General features: G+C 42.2%; 1 protein-coding gene across 1 annotated transcript in view; it reads right to left on the bottom strand.

Moving 5' to 3' along the window:
* Positions 1 to 712: 712 nt before the first annotated feature.
* The window catches only part of LOC139278207 (polycystin-1-like protein 2), a 159,534-nt gene continuing 138,678 nt past the window's right edge, over positions 713 to 21,568 (bottom strand). Inside the window, exons 25-34 of the mRNA XM_070896855.1 lie at positions 19,479 to 19,613; positions 19,093 to 19,278; positions 16,999 to 17,320; positions 16,733 to 16,866; positions 15,953 to 16,077; positions 11,694 to 11,854; positions 10,625 to 10,835; positions 6,418 to 6,519; positions 3,609 to 3,740; positions 713 to 2,254 (exon numbers count right to left, since the gene is read on the bottom strand). Of these exons, the coding sequence (XP_070752956.1) occupies positions 2,141 to 2,254; positions 3,609 to 3,740; positions 6,418 to 6,519; positions 10,625 to 10,835; positions 11,694 to 11,854; positions 15,953 to 16,077; positions 16,733 to 16,866; positions 16,999 to 17,320; positions 19,093 to 19,278; positions 19,479 to 19,613 (1,622 nt within the window). The 3' untranslated portion in view covers positions 713 to 2,140. The remainder of the gene's footprint in view (positions 2,255 to 3,608; positions 3,741 to 6,417; positions 6,520 to 10,624; positions 10,836 to 11,693; positions 11,855 to 15,952; positions 16,078 to 16,732; positions 16,867 to 16,998; positions 17,321 to 19,092; positions 19,279 to 19,478; positions 19,614 to 21,568) is intronic.

The raw sequence follows: 21,568 nt of genomic DNA, 5'->3' as shown, positions 1-21,568 counted from the left end.
ATTACAGACAATTGATTCTCTTCCCTGCAATTGGTCTGTAACGTCTGTAAAGTCAAAATTAATGTCCCAGTTAACTTACAGGAAAAGTTTACAATATGTATTTACACTGCAATTTGCAATATCCTTGTGCACAACTATAGTGATCTGCAACCATTGTAACCAAAGGGGAATTATTACCGCATATATAAATCAGTATACAAAAGATTGTGACACTGTCGTGTAATCAAATATATCTTCTATCAAGTACCTCCGTGACATCCGATCACCAATGAGTTGTAAGTACGGTGGAGTCCACATTAACGGGCAAAATAAAATTCTATTAAAATAGCATAATGATTAAGTTTCAGACCCGGATTGATCGCAAAATCTGTTCACTCTTCTCCACCTCTGTAGTCCCAGAATGTAAGTAAATGTCATGCTTCATATCTTTGAGTTAGTTTGATTAAATCTTCCCCAAACTGAGCAAATTCCATCCATTTAGATTCTAATAAAACGGAGGCCAGAACAGCATTTATCCCAACCCAGGGCAAAAAAATATGAGATGTAACCACTGCCTGTAGCTCCACAAGTTTTGTTTGAACTACATTTATTAACATTGATGTTTAAAATGCTTTAATGCATTTACATTGGACAACTGGAAGTAAAGCCTGCCAATACCTTAGGATAAAGATAAAGACCGCAACATAAAGGTGTTCATTTTTCATCATAGACAGTGTTGAAATATGAATTTTCTGAATACAAAGCACTTGCTGTCGATCACAATTTTAATGCTTCACAAGCAATTAACAAGCAGCACAATACATTGCCATGCCCCTTTGATGCTGACATTTGCACAGATATACACCCACTGTGATAAGAGTGTAGTGATGATGAAAATGAAGCACAAGTTAAGATACAGAAGCACTTGTGATGAAGGAGTAAAAATTATGGGATTGATCAGGGCAAAGTTCTAATGTCAAGTGCCTCATCTTAGTTATTTGGACATGTAACTCCTAGTGGGCCTGCTTTACAATAGGAGGCTTTGGGATCCAAACCTCTTACTGTGGTCATGGTTGGTTTCCATATATAGGCAGCCTTGTGGGGGATGGGGTGGGGCGGGGTGGGGAGGAATCCCAAGCCCTGAGGGATTCACACAGATCAATGAGCACTGCCTCCAGTCGTAGTATGTATGGAATAGCACAGAAGCAGCTGCTTGCTACTCACCTCAATAGCAGTTATGTGCCATCAGGTAGCCCGACACAAGACAAAACATCTCTGAACTATCTACTGGTGACAGTTCAAAATCTTCCCACTCAGTAAACTTACTGATGCCAGGTCTGACTTGGAGTAAACCGCCATTTTACACTGATTCTACTGCCTGGAAACTAAATAAGGAGCAAAGACCAGTGAAAACCAGACTCCATGATCCTGTCACTAGACTGAGGGCCTGATTTGGCAATGGAAATGCAGGGAGCTGAAGCTGGTTTGGCGATCTGGGAAACATGGAGATTTCCTGAGTGTTCCGTGAATGGTTCTGTATTAGATCTGTATTATTGGTACCCCCTCTTATTTCATGAGAATCTTGAAGAATCCCACACCCTTTCATAGAGGCAGTCCACCCCAGTGCACAGACATTCCTGGACTCCAAACTAAACAAACACCAACATAAAAATACATAAATGACTCACTTTTCAATTTGGCCATGCAATTCCACTATAATGCAAAAGTTTCTCATTAATAAGCTTAACGAAAGAATAAAATTTTTTCTTAGTTTTACTAATGTTCGTTGATCTATTTTTTAAAGGGGTGGTTATATCTAGAGCAGAGTTACACGTGGACAAATAGACCATCAGCACATTCTGCTGCGATTATGCCAGGGATGTGTATAGGCTGAGATGATTAAATACACAATAAGAGCTAACAGCTCTTTGCTCTTGGTGGGGGATGTTGTCTTTGAAGGCCAGCAGGCAGGGTTCAGTGAGAGAGATGTGAGGTTGGACGAGTATTCTGCAGTTTTTGCTTGTCCCCTTTGGGAAACAGGGAATATTTTTGTAGAAATTTCTCTCGGGATTAAACGTGTCGGGTAGAGCTATGACCAGTTCGATTGCGCACAGGTTTGCAAAAAGAGTGAGCTTGATAGTCCAAACACCCATTTCTTGTTCTAGGAATTTTCAGTCTGCTTTTTCTGCTGAGAGGATTTCACACCGCCTTGAATTCCAAAGAGGCCATACAGTTTCTTCAACAGCACGTCTATTACTTCCTGATCTTCAGATGGCTGGGCAGCAAAAAAATATATTTTTAGAATAATGGCAATTAGATCTTTAAAAATGCAACCATATGAAATACTAATGTATATATAATATATCTGACCTTTTAATTGTGAATAATTATTTTTTCTGATAATTATAAATTGAGCAACCTTTAATGGTAAATACTAGTGGCCCTTTCTATTATATTGACAGAACTAGGGACTTTAAGATGTATGCCAGCTTTTTCTATGCTATGACCAGAATTTTGCCTTCCTCAATATTCAAACTAGATCTTGTATTTTGGTTGGCTGGGGATAAACCACTTGTCACATTTTCCTTTAGATGCACCACGACATTACTGATGTTTACAAGCAGCTACATGAAGTAAACAACACATCTTCATCGCTACCCTGGCCTTGTTGTCAAGAAACATGTAGGGGCTGGAAATCTGTGGTTGTTTAAGAGCACAGCCACCGTTAGTCTGGCAGGAAGTGCCACAAATTAAGCCAGGACCCAGGTTGTGTCAGTTCCAGGATTCCTTGTCAGCTGTGTTTGGGCCAGAGCCTCCATCTGCCCCACACAAGGACACCGACGTAGGCGAGGGTGGAGGTTGGGACTCTCAAATCGGGAGTTTCCCTATCCCCAACCTGGAGATAAAGCAGGGAGCCAGTATACTGATTGGGACCATGTATACTGGCCCGCTGCGTAGTGCAAGTGGATACCCTGAGGGTCCAGGCCTGGCTTGTGGCCTACCCAATTAAGAATGTTTTCATAATTTATCAGCCCCTTTATGAAGGGTCCCTGGCAATCCTCACCCTGCATTGTATTTTGTCCTCTCATGGGTGTCCAAAATCTGCCCCAGTGGCTGGATACTCACCTTGTTTATTTAAATGATGACACCGACCTGGAGGGGTCAGCACCGGAGGTCATTGGCTGGTGCATCCTGGCACTTATGCCATGAACAATGCCCTGTGGGTTTTCAGAGGCTTTGAGGTGATTTGTTGTCCCCCTGCCACCACCTGAAATCTGTTAACTCAGCACAGACTATGGAGTGAAGCCAGAACCTCCCCTGTCTGTATTGTTGAACTGCTGCCTCAACAACTTTCATTGAACCATCAACATTTATGGCACAGTCGAAGTCTATTCTGCCCATTGTATCTGTCTCAGCTTTTTGCTGGAGCCATCATCATAGTCGGTCCCGCAGAATCAAGGAAGGCTTCGCAAAACTAATCCCACTGCTCTGCTCCCCATCTTCATTACCTTAACCAGCTGAGCCACCATGGGGAGCATCGAAAAGATGGTTCAAAACTACTAACTTGCTGATATATTTAGTCAACTGGTTGCAAAAAGTTTACTTTCTCTCAAGAAAAGTGTACATACTATTGGAGAATGTTGCTCCTCTGTGAAGGTCATCATAATTACTGAAAGGAAGAGGTTTAAGATCACGAACGTCATAATGATGGTGGAGGTAGAAATAATGATTGCACCTGCAGTGGGATAAAGTTCTAGCACCTGGGTGCAAAAAAAAAAGCATGAAAAGACCGTTAGGAAATAAGCAGGAGACTTTGAATTCTGTATTACATCTGTCAACATGATCTAGTAGTTTATAACCAGTGTAACGAACAGGTGGTTAAAGGTTATGTGGGAGATGCTTCCTTGCCTGAAAACGACACCTGAAAATGGAAGAAAAAAGCTGAGATTTTGATTCCTTGATGACTGCTTATCAGCATCCACTCCTGGATTAAGAATAGTCCAAAATAAAATAAAAACCCTATTCTGTTGTTTCTGATATTACAAAGGATGAAAAATATCTTAAAACAAAAAGATGACAACTCAAAGATGCATGAAGTTATAATGAAGAAAAACCAACTAGAGATAAGCAGCCACTAATCGGTTTTGGAATTATATCGGCCACGTATACCATTAACCATTTGCCATTACCATAGTAGTCAATTACAAAGGCGTCCGTCATGAAACACGCCAGCGAGGGGGAAGCACTGCCATCTAATGTTCATAAGTTGCCACCAGCCCACGTTAATGCTTTTGAATTGATTAGCTCTATAACAAAGATGCGCAACATTTATTGATTTACTCCGATATATCGTAGCGGCAAATCAAGTCTGCAGGGGACTCTGGAGCAAAACAAAGAATCACAATAATTCAGAACTGGTGAAAATCTACGGTTTCACTTTTTGTATACGTCGCAAAGTAGTTTTAGTGTCCACCCTCTTATAGCAGGAAAATAGCATTAACACAAACTCGCCCACTATAAGAGGGTGGGGACTGTAATCTATCATACTCAGATTCTTTGAAAAGTAAGAGCTCTGAACTGAGCTATCTGGGATGGGTGCAGCTGCTGTCAAGCAATCTTACTTGCTGGGCGTGTCTGGATATCAGAGCTGTTTCATTCCATAGGGACACTCTTGTTACACATGTTTTGATTCTTCATTCTTAAGTGGAAGATACGATTCCTAGAATCATAGAATGATACAGCAGAGAAGGAGGCCATGTAGCCCACCATGCCTGTGCCAGCTCCTTTGTAGAGCTATCCAATTAACCCCACTCCCCTGTGTTTACCTCCAGTGCCCTGTAAATGTTTTCCCTTCAATTATTTATCCAATTCTCTTTTGAAAGTTATTATTAAATCTGCTTCACCACCTTTTCAGGCAAATCACAACAACTCTCCGTGTAAAGAAAATGTTTCCTCATGTTGCTTATGGTTTATTTACCAATCACCTTAAAATGTGTCCTCTGGTTACCCACTCTTCGTCACTGGAAACAGTTTCTTCTTCTTCTTTACTCTATCAAAACCATTCATGACTTTGAACAGCTCTATCAAATCTCCCCTTAACCTTCTCTGCTCTAAGGAGAACAACCCCAGCTTCTCCACTCTCTCCACGTAACTGAATTCCCTCATCCCTGGTACCATTCTAGTAAATCTCCTCTATACCCTCTCCAAGGCCTTGACATCTTTCCTAAAGTGTGGTGCCCAGAATTGGACTCACTACTCCAGTTGAGGCCTAACCAGTGTTTTATAAAGATTTAGCATAACTTCTTTGCTTTTGTACTCTATGCCTGTATCAATAAAGTCAAAGATCCCATAATCTTTTTTAACAGGCTTCTCAACTTGTCATGCCACTTTCAGATCTGAGTACATACACCCCCAGGTCTCTTTGTTCATGCACTCGTTTTAAAATTGTACCATTTAGTTCACAGTGTCTCCTCTTTCATCCTACCAAAATGTATCACTTCACACTTCTCCGCCACGTGTCTGCCCATTTTACCGCCACGTGTCTACCCATTTTACCGCCACGTGTCTGCCCATTTTACCGCCACGTGTCTACCCATTTTACCGTCACGTGTCTACCCATTTTACCGTCACGTGTCTACCCATTTTACCGCCACGTGTCTGCCCATTTTACCGTCACGTGTCTGCCCATTTTACCGTCACGTGTCTACCCATTTTACCGGTCTGTCTCAGGATACGGGGTAGGAAATTTAGGACCGAAATTAGGAGAAATGTTATCACTGCAATGGTGGTGAACCTGTGGAATTCTCTACCACAGAAGGCTGTGGAGGCCAAGTCACTGAATATATTTAAGAAGGAAATAGATAGATTACTAGACACAAAAGGCATCAAGGGGTATGGGGAGAAAATGGGAATATGGTGTTGAGATAGAGGATCAGCCATGATCATATTGAATAGCGGTGCAGACTCGAAGGGCCGAATGGCCTACTACTGCTCCTATTTTCTATGTTTCTATGTCTATGTCCTCCTGTAGTCTGCTACTATCCTCTTTACTACATTTCTGTGTTTCGTATCATCAGCAAACTTTGAAATGATGTCCTGTATACCCAAGTCCAATGCCCGATACTCCTATATTGCTGATATACTGGAATACAAAGATTTGTACTCCAATGTATATTTCTGTGTACATCTAAACCTAGTGGTCAAACGTTAACATCGTTGTGCCCATTTTAAGGGCCTAAAACAGGCACAATAACCAACACAGCAGGGCAATCTGCACAGGCATGAACAGTCTGCACTGATAAATTGGTGTGAACCTTTTTTAGGCGGCCCTGGCAGCCGCCAAAAATGAGCACAGGCACCTTCTCTCCTTTCAGACGCGGGTTGTTAAATTGAACTTGTGCTGAGAAATACTTTGCAACATATAAAATGTTCTCTTACCTCTTTATAATTGAAGTGCCCCAGCTGAAGACTGAGCATTGTTACAGCGGACTTGAAGAACGTACTGTAGGAGGATAAGTTCGGTCCCAGCATCACATAGGACTGCAGCATACAGAAATCACAAATCATTTAAGTAATGTCTCCATATCTTGGTAGTAACTTCCTCTGCTGCTTACTTGAACAACTCATATTAATTACAGTTTTGGTAAAGTTTGCTTTTCTGTGAAATCATGTATGCTATACACCTACATATTTTGGGTCAAGACCATGATCAGCGAGGGTTAGCAGCCAGCTAAAATTTAAGATGTATGGTTTAATTTGAAGTTCCTCCATTTAGCTGAATAGAGGGTCTCCATCTGAAATATTGACCTACATTCTTTGAGTCTGAGCCACTGCAAGATGCCCCATCCACCACTATGATTTCTCAATTTGCATTGAAGCTGATCTTGATCACTGGCCTAGACTAGGACATCCCATTTTCCTTTTCAGGTATGATAAACCTTTCAGCATTTTCTGTGTATATTTCTAACATTTACAGTCTTTATTTTATCTTAAGTTGTACTGGCTGCTTTTATCAGTAAAATCCTTTCTAAATACCAGTAAGTGTTTTTTTTTTTAAATTACATTCGGGTGTTGCTGGCAATGTCAGCATTTATTGCCCATCCCTAGTTGCCCTCGAGAAGGTGGTGGTGAGCCGCCTTCTTGAATCGCTGCAGTCCTTGTGGTGAATGTACTCCCACAGTACTGTTAGGGAGGGAGTTCCAGGATTTTAACCCAGCGACGATGAAGGAACAGCGATATATTTCCAAGTCAGGATGATGTGCAACTTGAAGGGGAACTTGCAGTTGATGGTGCTCCCATGCACCTGCTGCCCTTGTCCTTCTAGGTGGTAGAGGTCGCGGGTTTGGGAGGTGCTGCTGAAGGAGCCTTGGCGAGTTGCCGCAGTACATCTTGTAGATGGTACACACTGCAGCCACGGTGCGCTGGCAGTGGAGGGAGTGAATGTTGAAGGTGGTGGATGGGGTGCCAATCAAGCAGGCTGCTTTGTCCTGGATGGTGTCGAGCTTCTTGAGTGTTGCTGGAGCTGCACGCATCCAGGCAAGTGGAGAATAATCCATTACACTCCTGACTTGTGCCTTGTAGATGGTGGAAAGGCTTTGGGGAGTCAGGAGGTGAGACACTCGCCGCAGAATACCCAGCCTCTGACCTGCTCTTGTAGCCACAGTATTTATGTGGCTGGTCCAGTTATGTTTCTGGTCAATGGTGACCCCCAGGATGGTGGGGGATTCGGCAATGGTAATGCCGTTGATTATCAAGGGTAGGTGGTTAGACTCTCACTTGTTGGAGATGGTCATTGCCTAGCACTTGTGTGGCGCGAATGTTACTTGCCACTTATCAGCCTAAGCCTGAATGTTGTGCAGGTCTTGCTGTATGCGGGCAGGGACTGTTCCATTTTCTGAGGAGTTGTGAATGGCACTAAACACTGTGCAATCTTCAGTGAACATCCCCATTTCTGACCTTATTATGGAGGGAAGGTCATTGATGAAGCAGCTGAAGATGGTTGGGCCTAGGACATTGCCCTGAGGAACTCATGCAGTGATGTCCTGGGGCTGGGATGATTGACCTCCAACAATCACAACCATCTTCCTTTGTGCTAAGTATGACTACAGCCAGTGGAGATTTTTCCCCTGATTCCCATTGACTTCAATTTTATTAAGGCTCCTTGATGCCACATTCAGTTACATTCTGCCTTGATGTCAAGGGCAGTGACTCTCACCTCACCTCTGGAATTCAGCTCTTTGGTCCATGTTTGGACCAAGGCTGTAATGAAGTTTAGAGCCAAGTGGTTCTGGCAGAATTCAAACTGAGCATCGGTGAGTAGGTTATTGGTGAGTAAGTGCCATTTGATAGCACTGTCGACCACACCTTCTATCACTTTGCTGATGATTGAGAGTAGGCTGGTGGGGCGATAATTGACTGGATTAGATTTGACCTAGTTTTTGTGGATAGGACATACCTCGGCAGTTTTCCACATTGTGGGGTAAATGCCAGTGTTGTAGCTATACTGCATGCAAGTGTTCATACAATTGTGCAACATTCTACTGAGCCTTCAAAGAATGAACTGCTTTTGGTAGCACTTTAGGTTAATTTTGCAATTCTCGCAAAGTTGATCCAGGCTTGCAATTGATGACTACAATTTTATGGAGTCATTTGAATAATTAGCATGACCTCCCAGTACAGATTTGGCCTTATGCCAGGAGTTAACCTAATGGAGGATGTGAAAAATTTGGCTAGTTGCTCAAAGTTAAAGGCATGTGGTCTCTTAAAGATATACAAGGGCAAAATCTGTATTTTGGCTCAAGATGGATTTGAACTATTTCTCAGCCTTTGCCAAAACTGTGGAGGTGGGATGGGGGCAGCGAAGTGCCAGGCAAAAACAACGTGAAACAAAACCCAATTGGGAGGCATGAAATTTAATCTATGAGCAAATGATGGGATGGCTGGTGCAGCACCCAATCTCCTGTTCCATGGCTGGTAAAATGAGTGTGGTGCTGTATGAGATTAGTGTGAGGAGGCATTCCAAGAGACCATTTTCAGAAGGCAGCGGTGCCCCATTCTTTTCATGTGGTGGTGGCCAAGGTCAATGCAGGACTGGTGGAAACATGGAATCATTTCAAGGAATGGGATAAGATAAGCTTACACAACAATACAGGTTAAAAACACAAGAGTTGAGTGCCAGGGGCATCAATCAAGAAAATTACTATGTCCTGGATGGTATCAAGTTTCCTGAATATTGCTGCAGCTGCAGTCATCTAGCGGAGTGGTGAGTGTTTCATCACACTACTGACTTGAGTCTTGTAGATGGTGGAGATTTTTTGAGGGATCAGGAGGTGAATACACATGTCTCAGAGTACCCAGCCTCTGCCCTGCTTGTGAAGCCATATTGTTGGTATAGCTGGTCCAGTTAAGCTTCTGGTCAATGGTGAACCCCAAGATGTTTATGGCAGGCAGTCTCCACAATGATGACATGTCAGGGGAGGTTGTTGGGCCTTTACTGGTTGGAGATTACTTGGTGCTAATGTGACATACATAGTACCTGCCATATGTCAGCCCAAGCCTGGCTGTTGTTCAGGTTCTGTTATAGGCTGGAATGGGCTGCTTCATTATCAAAGGAGTTGTTAATGGAGTTGAATATTGTAGAATCAACAGTGAACAGCCCACTCCTGATCTCATGATGGATGGAAAGTCATTGATCAAGCAGTTGAAGATGCTTGAGTCAAGGACATTTCCTTGAAGAACTCCTGTATTGATGTCCTGGGATTGTGATGAATGGCCTCTAACAACCATGACCATTTTTATTTGTATCAGGCATTGACTCCAGCCATTGAAGAGTGTTCCCCCCTTGACCCCATTGACATCGGAGTTACTGGAGCTGCTTGGTGCCAAACTTGGTGAAATGCTGTTTTGCTGTTGAGGGCAGTTCTTGCGTCCATTTCTGGATCAAGGTTGTGATGAAATCTGCAATTGAATGGTTTTGGTGGAACTCAAACAGAGCATCGATGAATGGGTTATTGATGACTCCTTCCATCACTATGCTGATGATCGGAAGGCGGTTTGATTTATCCTGCTTTTATTGGATTGGACATGCCTGGGCAATTTTCCACACTATCACAGTGTCACAGTTGCACTGGAACAGCTTGGGGGTAGCAGAGTGGTTAATTCTAGTGCACAGGTCTTCAGCACTACAGCCCAGTTATTTCTAAGGCCCATAGCCTTTGCTGTGCCCAGAACCCTCAGCTATTTCTTAATGTCAAGTGGAATGAACCATATTGGCTGGATACTGGCCTCTTTGATAGTGGGGACTTCAGGAGAGATCCAAGTGGGATTGTCTACTTAGCACTATTAGCTGAAGCCATTTGCAAACATTTCAGCTCTGTCTATCGCACTCAGGCGCATTTCTAATACTGGAAGCATGACAAAGTCTGGTGCAAAAATTGGCCATAATTTATCATTTACAGATTATAGATGATAGATTTAGCTGTTCTTCAATAAGTCCAGAACAAAATATAATCATTTGTGTACAATTACAAAAAATAAAGAGCATGTGAAATTATAGTTTTGGTCAACAACTAAAGTAAGACTTTCAATTCATAATCACTATGTTCTAAGCTAAACAGCATGCAGCAGAAATGTTGTTTCTCCTTACCACACTGGAGTAGGCCACAAGCAGTAGTGCCATGATAACAAATAAACCTTTGAGCTCCTCCCAGGCTCTCTGCATTGCTGATGTTAACAGATGCAGCTTTGGGTTCAGATTCAGCAAACACCAAAGCTTCACTGTGGTCAGTGCCACCAATACAGCGATGATGTAATTAAGAGCAGGATTTATGATAGCCAATTCCTGGAAACTAACAAATCTGCAGAGATAATAATATAGATGACTGACATGGAAGTTTTCGAACATAATCTCTCCAATCCGATGGCAGAAGACTGCCAGGGACCAAAAGAACAGTCCCCAGCACTCAGCTAGATCGCGATGAGGAGGTTCAGGAGGACCTTGCAATCTGGGAGAGAGGGGAACCCAGGGCAGAGGAGGCCTAAACACTCTTGCTCCTCCTGGCCCCCGAGGAAAGCAAAACGACTTACCATTTGGGTCTCTTCTGCCCTGACTCCTCTTCCCGCCTAGGTTTGGCTGGGCAGCCACACCGGTTTCTCCACGCAGGCTTCTGGTTAAAATAGCAGTTGGGTCTTGATGAAGTCATCGGAGTCCAATTTGCATATTTAGAGAAGGTTTGTGGAGGGTGAATTTCTTCTGCTTAGGAGACCAGGCTAAAATCAGAAACTGTGGGAAGAGAGTGGGACCTTGGAGCACAAGTCCCACGGTTCATTTTAAATGCCTGTCAGGTTTATGCCTGCCGGGCAGTGTTAAAATCTGTCTACATTCATAGACTGGGCACAAAAGCCACCCAATGTTCAGATTGTGGAATTATTGTGTGACTAATTCACATAGGCAAATATCAATAATCAACATGGACATAAGTCTCCAGTCCAGTCTCCAAATGTGATGTCACAGTGACCAGCCCTCCTGCATGGAATTTCAGATCCTATCAGAAATGTGTCAAATATGAACTCGGTGAGGTTTACAAGGAATCACATGTAAAAATAAAATCACTAATTGAGATAAAGTTAAGAAACAAAACCTATGGCTCCCATCACAAAATGTTGAGGTGGCAAAAATATCCGAGGAATTGGTATTTATCGAATTGTAGAAGTACCTTTGAGGATTTTTGAGATAATAATCTAGAGTTCCATTTTCGAGTGATAGTCGTTTCAGAAACAGCGCAAATGCACTCCAACTGCACAGGATGATGGACATTTCGATCAGGTTACGTTTATCCTGGAAATACTTCCAATTCTGCTCTTTAAGGAGCTTTCCCTAGAAAAGGAGCTGCAATTAATACTTTTGATCAATTGAAAAATATGCAATAACAAAATACAGGTATTTTGTACGTTTCATTTTAGATTAAACTAGTGAAAACATCTGGGGCCATATTTTCCTCTGGTTATTAATTTAAATTAAACTATAAAGTAGACATGAATAAACAAGTGAACGAGATGATAGAAAGAAGTACATAGAAACATAGAAAATAGGTGCAGGAGTAGGCCATTCGGCCCTTTGTGCCTGCACCACCATTCAATAAGATCATGGCTAATTATTCCCTCAGTACTCCTTTCCTGCTTTCTCTCCATACCCCTTGATCCCTTTAGCCGTAAGGACCATATCTAACTCCCTCTTGAATATATCCAATGAACTGGCATCAACAACTCTCTGCGGTAAGGAATTCCACAGGTTAACAACTCTCTGAGTGAAGAAGTTTCTCCTCATCTCAGCCCTAAATGGCTTACCCCTTATCCTAAGACTGTGTCCCCTGGTTCTGGACTTCCCCAACATCGGGAACATTCTTCCAGCATCTAACCTGTCCAGTCCCGTCAGAATCTTATAGGTTTCTATAAGATCCCCTCTCATCCTTCTAAACTCCAGTGACTACAGGCCCAGTTGATCCAGTCTCTCCTCATATGTCAGTCCTGCCATCCCGGGAATCAGTCTGGTGAACCTTTGCTATACTCCCTCAATAGCAAGAACGTCCTTCCTCAGATTAGGAGACCAAAACTGAACACAATATTCCAGGTGAGGCCTCACCAAGGCCCTGTACAACTGCAGTAAGATCTCCCTGCTCCTATACACAAATCTCCTAGCTATGAAGGCCAACATACTATTTGCCTTCTTCACCGCCTGCTGCACCTGCATGCCAACTTTCAATGACTGATGAACCATGACACCCAGGTCTCGTTGCACCTCCCCTTTTCCTAATCGGCCACCATTCAGATAATATTCTGCCTTCGTGTTTTATCCACATTATACTGCATCTGCCACATGTTTGCCCACTCACCTAACCTGTCCAAGTCACCCTGCAACCTTTTAGCATCTTCCTCACAGCTCACACCGCCACCCAGTTTAGTGTCATCCACAAACTTGGAGATATTACATTCAATTCCTTCATCTAAATCATTAATGTATATTGTAAAGAGCTGAGGTCCTAGCACTGAGCCCTGCGGCACTCCACTAGTCACTGCCTGCCATTCTGAAAAGGACCCGTTTATCCTGACTCTCCGCTTCCTGTCTACCAACCAGTTCTCTATCCATGTCAATACATTATCCCCAATACCATGTGCTTTGATTTTGCATACCAATCTCTTGTGTGGGACCTTGTCAAAAGCCTTTTGAAAGTCCAAATACACCACATCCACTTGTTCTCCCTTGTCCACTCTACTAGTTACATCCTCAAAAAATTCCAGAAGATTTGTCAAGCATGATTTCCCTTTCATAAATCCATGCTGACTTGGATAGACCCTGTCATTGCTTTTCAAATGCGCTGCTATTTCATCTTTAATAATTGATTCCAACATCTTCCCCACTACTGATGTCAGGCTAACCGGTCTATAATTACCCGTTTTCTCTCTCCCTCCTTTTTTAAACAGTGGTGTTACATTAGCTACCCTCCAGTCCATAGGAACTGATCCAGACTCAATAGACTGTTGGAAAATGATCACCATTGCATCCACTATTTCTATGGCTACTTCCCTAAGTACTCTGGGATGCAGACTATCAGGCACCGGGAATTTATCGGCCTTCAATCCCATCAATTTCCCTAACACAATTTCCTGCTTTATAAGGATATCCTTCTGTTCCTCCTTCTCACTAGACCCTCGGTCCCCTAGCATTTCCGGAAGATTATTTGTGTCTTCCTTCGTGAAAACAAGAACCAAAGTATTTGCTTAACTGGTCCGCCATTTCTTTGTTCCCCATTATAAATTCACCTGACTCTGACTGCAAGGGACCTACGTTGGTTTTCACTAATCTTTTTTTCTTCACATATCTATAGAAGCTATTGCAGTCAGTTTTTATGTTCCCAGCAAGCTTCCTCTCATACTCTATATTCCCCCTCCTAATTAAACCCTTTGTCCTCTGCTGTATTACAAAATTCTCCCAGTCCTCAGGTTTGGACATAAAGTACATAACTTTATGTCCATTATTAATGCTACTCTAAGGTGAAAGGAAATTTGGATAAAACATGCATTTGTTAAAACACTAAAAACATTCCAATAATGGATAATCAAGGGGCTATAGGGAGGAAGGAACTTAAAACATTCACTATCACTAAAGACAAAGTACTCGGTAAAATAATGGGACTAAAGGTCGACAAGTCCCCTAGACCTGATGGCCTTCATCTAAGGGACTTAAAAGAAGTGGCTGCAGAGATAGGGAATGCATTGGTTGTAATCTACCAAAATTCTCTTGATTTTGCAGAGGTCCAAGGGAATTGGAAAACCGCAAATGTAATGCCCCTATTTAAAAAAGGAGGCAGACAGAAAGCAGGAAACTATAGACCAGTTAGCCTAAACTCTGTCGTTCGGAAAATGCTGGAGTCCATTATTAAGGAAGCAGTAGCAGGACATTTGGAAAAGCATAATACAGTAAAGCAGAGTCAGCATGGTTTTATGAAAGGGAAATCATGTTTGATTGCTGGAGTTCTTTGAGGATGTAACGAGCAGGGTGGATAAGGGGGAAATCAGTGGAAGGCATTCGATAAGGTGCCACAAAAAAGGTTACTGTACAAGATAAAAGCTCACGGGGTTGGGTGTAATATATTAGCATGGATAACGGATTGGCTAACAGAAAACAGAGAGTCGGGATAAACGGGTCATTTTCCAGTTGGCAAACGGTAATTAGTGGGGTGCCACAGGGATCGGTGCTGGGGCCTCAACTATTTACAATTTATATTAATTACTTGGATGAAGGGACCGAGTGTAATGTAGCCAAGTTTGCTGATGATACAAAGATGGGTAGAAAAGCAAGTTGTGAGGAGGACACAAAAAATCTTCAAAGGGATATAGACAGGCTAAGTGAGTGGGCAAACATTTGGCAGATGGAGTATAATGTGGGAAAGTGTGAGGTTATCCACTTTGTCAGGAAGAATAAAAAATCTAATTTTTATTTAAATGCAGAGAAATTACAAAATACTGCAGTACAGAGGGACCTGGGGGTCCTTGTGCATGAAACACAAAAAGTTAGTATGCAGGTACAGCAAGTAATCAGGAAGGCAAATGGAACGTTGGCCTTTATGGCAAAGGGGATGGTGTATAAAAGCAGAGAATTCCTGCTACAACAGAATAGGGTATTGGTGAGGCCACACCTAGAGTACTGCGTACAGTTTTGGGCACCTTATTTAAGGAAGGATATACTTGCATTGGAGGCAGTTCAGAGAAGGTTTACTAGGTTGATTCCTGAGATGAAGGGGTTGACTTATGAGAAAAGGTTGAGTAGGTTGGGCTTATACTCATTAGAATTTAGAAGAATGAGAGGTGATCTTATTGAAACATATAAGGTACTGAGGGGGCTCGACAAGGTAGATGCAGAGAGGATGTTTCCCCTCGCGGGGGGAATCTAGAACTAGGGGCATAGTTTCAGAATAAGGGGTCGCCCATTTAAAATTGAGATCAGGAGGAATTTGTCTCTCAGAGGAATTCTCTGCCCCAGAGAGCTGTGAAGGCTGGGTCACTGAATATATTTAAGGTGGAGATAGACAGATTTTTGAGCGATAAGGGAGTGAAAGGTTATGGGGAGTGGGCAGGGAAATGGAGCTGATTCCAAGATCAGATCAGCCATGATCTTATTGAATGGCCGAGCAGGCCCGAAGGACCAAATGGTCTTCTCCTGCTCCTATTTCTTATGTTCTAAAGAGCTGTTCTGATAATTTTTTTTTGTGATAGTTTAGCTTGAAATACAATAGCAAGGTGTATTAAGACACTAAAATTTGGCCATTTCTCCATGTAGTACGACTTTGTACTTTCAACATGCAACTCACATATAGCCTTGATATCCATATTAATATAGGCTGCTTTGGCAAGCTGAAGTCATCTGTTTCTGGCACAGTCTTGTTGTAGATTAGTTCTATAAAGATTTTGCACCTACCTGCATCACCATGTGATAAACAATGAAGAGCATATACACAATCTTTACTGCAGAAAACATAATAGTAATGTCTCTGTTGTGGGCCAGTTGTATGCTTTCCAGGTCTGTAGAAGTAATAAAGGCTCCTGTAGAATTAAATTAAATTAACTTAAATATATATATATAAAATCTCACTTAGGTATGGTTAATTAGGTTTGTTCAGAAAGCACAATAATGGTAAAGTTTAATCCTATGCAATTCTGAGTGCTTTAGTTTTGTAAGATCAGCTGCAATCCATTCTGTTAAAATGAATGGAAATATGATAGTGAAAAAGACAAGTATTCTACTGTGCATTTTGCACATGTTCAAATATATTGGGCCTGAATTTGCGGTCGGAGACAGATCAGAAGTTCCGGGTTTTCGCGCATGTGCATTGCATACAGAAACCTGGAACTTGCGGGGCACTTATGGCTGCGTACGTGAGGCCCCAGAAAATCCAATTCCCATTCTAATGTCTAGAATTATATAAATATATATGTACCTGAAACACCACATAATTTTCATTACAACATGTACTCTGTATCGAAGCATGACCTGAAAGAGCATGTAAATTTGTTGTAAACACAATATTAAAAAAAATAGAATAAAATCAATCAAAATCCCTTTTGACCTGTTCATAGTCTGGTTTGCCATAGCCAAAGCTGCAAATTTATGTAAAACATAAAAATATGAAAACACCATTCAGTCCATCATTCAGGTTCTGACTGTAAGAAAAGCAACCAATCATATGTGAGCTCTTACCTATACCATTTGTCTCCAGTGTCAGTGTGATTACACAGAACAGATTAACATTCGCATTGTAGACTGTGAATTCTATAAAGATAGCTCTGGTGTAACTGTCTATCCAATTGCTTTCAGCTAAATATTTAACAATCCTGCAGGATAAATCAGAAGAAATACAATGTATGAATAAGTTAATGCACTTTCATTTCATGTTATTTTCAAAAAAGAATGCAAATGAGCACACTCAGTGAAATCATACAGCACTGACAGAATAACTGATTTACCTGGAAGCATTCTCTTTTTCTGTAGTCAAGTCAGCCGCATAGCCACTTCCACTGTATACAGCAAGTTTTCTCCACAATGGATACTCGTGTAATTTTGGTTGGTGTTGCCAGATATAAGTGATATTTGAGGCCTGTACAGTTATGTTGTTTGTCCATTGCTCTCCATAGTTGGACATATCCTCCTCATCAAAAGAGTACGGGACTTCACATTTTTTAATAATGCTTTTTAACATCTTCAGTGCAGGACAATCATGTGTTTTTACTCTCAGTTGTTGAATGCGAGGGCTTCCAAGTAGTTTTGAGTACCCATCAGTTATAAATCCTAGCAATCAAGTCACAATCATTACTTTAATAGTATGCCTTTGATCTCGAGGAGGGATTTAATAAAAATAAGTATCATTTAAAAAAAGACAATTTGTGCCTATGAAAACTTGGGACTGAATCAGTTAGTTAGTCGAGACTGAAGGAGGATACAAACTCTCAGTCATCTGCAGCTCCACCAAGGTCATAAAAGTTCAATATCTCAATCATGCAACTGGAGGAGACCATAAATAGATCCTGTGCCCCTTACTGAGTGAAAGAGAAAGTTGGAGGAAGGTCACCCTGCTCTCATGCCACTGCGAGGGACCAGTTTCAGCAGTACTGGCAGTCATCTGAAAGCAGCTCACTTGTCTGACCTTCTAATCATTGATCGAGGGACTCAAGAAAAATTAAGTGGAGAAAATACCTTAAAAAAAAAAGAGTTTTGCCATTAAAAAAAGGTAACATGTCCATTGTATCACACAAGGAAAGCTTACATAAGTGCAAGATGTTATTGTCTGAATTGTTTACTCATCTCTCTGTAAATAATTAAAAATGGGAAGTGCCCAAACGTGCCATGGGTATTGCACCTGTACCTAGCCCTTTGAGGGTCATGTTACTGTGACACTCTTCTGTAAAAATATGAATTCTTGGGATGTGGGCGTCGCTGGCAAGACCAGCATTTATTGCCCATCCCTAGATGCCCTGGAGAAGGTGGTGGCAAGCCTTCTTGATCAGTAGCATAGTATGTGGGTCTCCTGCTGGAAGCAACTGATTATAACTGGGACCACTGTAATTCAGAGGGGTGATGGATGAAGGAAGGCCATTTGTAGCAACACACAATACCGTGTGGAACAGTGTTATCTGTACAATGCCATCACCCGTTTTCCCCATGCATGAATGTTAGCCCATCTCTCTACTCCTCCTACTCACTGAGCAGCAGTCGTAGGCCCCACGCCACTGAATAACAATGTCAACCCTGCACCCAATTTCACCTACTCCCCCCACTGAGCTCTATTCTTCACCTTGTACTTCAACCCATACCACCATCCCCTCCCTGTCGCAATGAGTAGCAGTATTATACGCATAACCCTCCTTCCCCCATTAAGCATAAATATTGGCCCAGCACTGAGTTCCTCCCCTGGTATTGATCATCATTGTTGACTCTTACCCCACTGATTGCCATTTGTGGCTCTGACTTCCCCACCCACTGATCACCAATGTCAACACTGCACTCCTAGGATCTCCCTCCTCAGATTTCACTCAGCCCCCGCCACTCCGCGACCCTACAACACCCCTCTCAGTGCTCACAAACCCCTATACTGCATTTCCAGTGCTCCCTGATCCCACAATAGTTCTGAATGCTCCCTGACCTTGACAACTCTCTCCTCAATATCGTGAGACCCTGGGATCCCTCTCCCAGTGATCCAAGGACTTGCCCCAGTGTTCCAAGAACCTGCCTCTCCAGTCTTCCTGGAATCTTTGACACACCCACAGTCTTTCAGCCTGGCAGACCACCCTCAAAATATTGCTAGACACTGCAATGTCAACCCAGAACTGCCAGATCCCAAGGCTGTCCCCACTGCTGATAGGTTAATGCCTCGAGTAATACTACATCACATAACATCCTAGCTCTTATAAAACTTCTGACTTACTGAAAACATCACGGCAGGCGTTCTGCTGGTTTATAATTAATTGTAATTGGTTAGTTCACAAATCAGTTATGAAGGCGCAATTAGACTGTAATATTTATGGCAATCTTTTACAGCAAGAGTTCACACAGAATAGGTTTACCTTTATAGATTCCATATAGGTTGGGTAGTAACAATTTGTTAGCCCAGGTGTAAAAGTCATTGATGCTTCGGATATTATTGAAGGTAGGGGTGAATGTCTGGTTAATGGCGCTGTTGAGATAGAATGAATTGGGATTTTGCTCTCCATAGGCAATGGTTAGCAACAAGGAGAGAAACACCAAATGAACTGGAAGAGGAAAAAAAAGCACCATCAGAATATGAAGAGGTCAAAGTTTTACTTTAATAGTTGTTACTCTGTCATGAAAATACTCCACTGATCTTAAGCAGCGTGAGAATTGGAGGATGCAAGTCCAAGATCAGTGGCTAGGGCTGTATTCAGGTCCTTTATATGTTATTAATAAACAATATAAAATATCATTTATGTACCCAGAATCCTCTGGATCACAGCATACATTTTCTTCTCTTTTCTTTTTATCTCTTTCATGTGTTCCACAGATTGAACGGTTGGTGGTTGGTAAATTTTACTGTTTCGGTCTGTCCATAAGGCATTGTCGGGTTTTCCTGTGGATAATACCGTTTTTTTAAGGATGTAAAAGAATTAGAGATGGTTATACAAGATGAGAACAAAATGAGAAGAGGCCATTTGGCCCATCAATCCATATTCTTTCTAAAGATCATAGTAACAAGTAAACTCATCTGGTATTGCGATAGTACCGGTATTATTCAGTACAGTGGCACTATGGAAAAACTGGGCAGCTATCAGACACAGTTCAAAACCTCTTCATTTTACTACAATGGTTACTTATTTTCTGTTTTGGGTGGGCTTTCCATAATGGGAATGTAGGAAGCTTACCTAATTTGAGTTCATCATTATCTGTTCAAATTTATTCTAGTGCAATAAAGGCTGATCCACAAATTGTGCCAACACAAACCCACTCGAAGCAGTTTGATATCTCAAAAGTAAGGTTCAGACCTGAGCATATCTGCTGCACAAATGGTTTAGCATCCATCACTATATCTGGCTGGACCACATCAAGTGTTATCAGCCTCAGTGTTATCAGCCTCACTCTCCTCTGCTAAAAAGACCCACAACAGCAAGGTCATCCTGAAGAGCAAAAATAACCCCCGTCTTCTTTTCTCCTCTAAAAAATGTTTTCTTAAACCCCTGTCACCTGCCCCCTCCACACTTGCCTTTAACAAGTGTAAGGGGCTCATTGACTTATTTGTCACTAAGATTGAAACTATCCATTCAGCTGCCTCTACATCCACCCGACCCCTTTTCCCTGCCCACCAAGCCAAGCATCTCCTCAGGTGTCCCCTTCCCCTTGCCTGGGCCTGAATCTTTAGTTTCTCTCCTATTTACCCTCATGTACCCACAGTGTCAGCTATGGCTCAGTGGGTAGCACACTTGCCTCTGATCAGAAGGTTGTGGGTTCAAATACCACTCCAGGAACTTAAGCACATAAATCTAGGCTGAAGCCTCTGTGCAATGCTGAGGGAATGTCGTCTTTTGGGTGAGACATTAAACCGAGGCCCTGTCTGCCCTCTCAGGTGGATGTAAAAGATCCCAATTTCGAAGAGTAGGGGAGTTATGTGTCCTGGCCAATATTTATCCTTCAATCAACACAACAAAAACAGTTTATCTGGTCATTAACACATTGCTGTTTGTGGGAGTTTACTGCGCACAAGTTGGCTGCCGCATTTCCCACATTACAACAGTGACAGTACTTCATTGGCTGTAAAGTGCTTTAAGTCATCCGTTGGTCGTGAAAGGCGCTATATAAATGCAAGTTATTATTAAGTCATTCTCATGCTCTCTCTGAGCTCAGCTGGTCCATGAAATCCATCTTCTGCTGCTGTGACCACATTCCCACTAAATTTCTAACCGACGCTTCCATTCTCGGCCTCCATGCGAGCTGATATTGCAAATGGTTCCTTCTCCTCAAGTATTGCCCCCTTCCTTTCAAATCTGCCTTCATCACCCCTATGCTCAAAAAAACAATCCTCAATCCTTTGTCCTTGCAAACTACTGCCCCATTTCCAACCTTCCTTTCCAATTCAAATGTCCGAGAAGCGGTCACCTCCCAAATCCATGCCCATCTTCCCTCAACTCCGTTAGTATCTCCCTAATCAGGCTTCCATCCCTGCCACAGCACAGAAACAGCCCGAACCAAAATCACAAATGATATCTTGTGACTGTAATGCATTATTCTGCTGCCTTTGACATGTTGACCACATTATCTTAGTCTAAATCCTTTCCTTCATTGCCCAGCTCATTAGGTTCCACTCTTATCCTTCCGGTCATAGGTATAGCATCTTCAACAATGGCTTCACTAGAGATCACGCAAGGATTAAACATTGGTCTTCTCCTCTTCCTCATTTCTTTATGTTGCCCCTCAACAACAGCATATGTAGACACGGGGTCAGCTTACACATGTACATTGCCGAATACTAATATGTCCTTACTATACAGTACAAATGCACACGAGACCCATACTAGAGAGAAGATCACTCTG

Source organism: Pristiophorus japonicus, chromosome 13 (assembly GCF_044704955.1).
Source record: "Pristiophorus japonicus isolate sPriJap1 chromosome 13, sPriJap1.hap1, whole genome shotgun sequence".
NCBI classification, from domain to species: domain Eukaryota; kingdom Metazoa; phylum Chordata; class Chondrichthyes; family Pristiophoridae; genus Pristiophorus; species Pristiophorus japonicus.
This window is presented reverse-complemented; position numbering and strand designations above follow the sequence as displayed.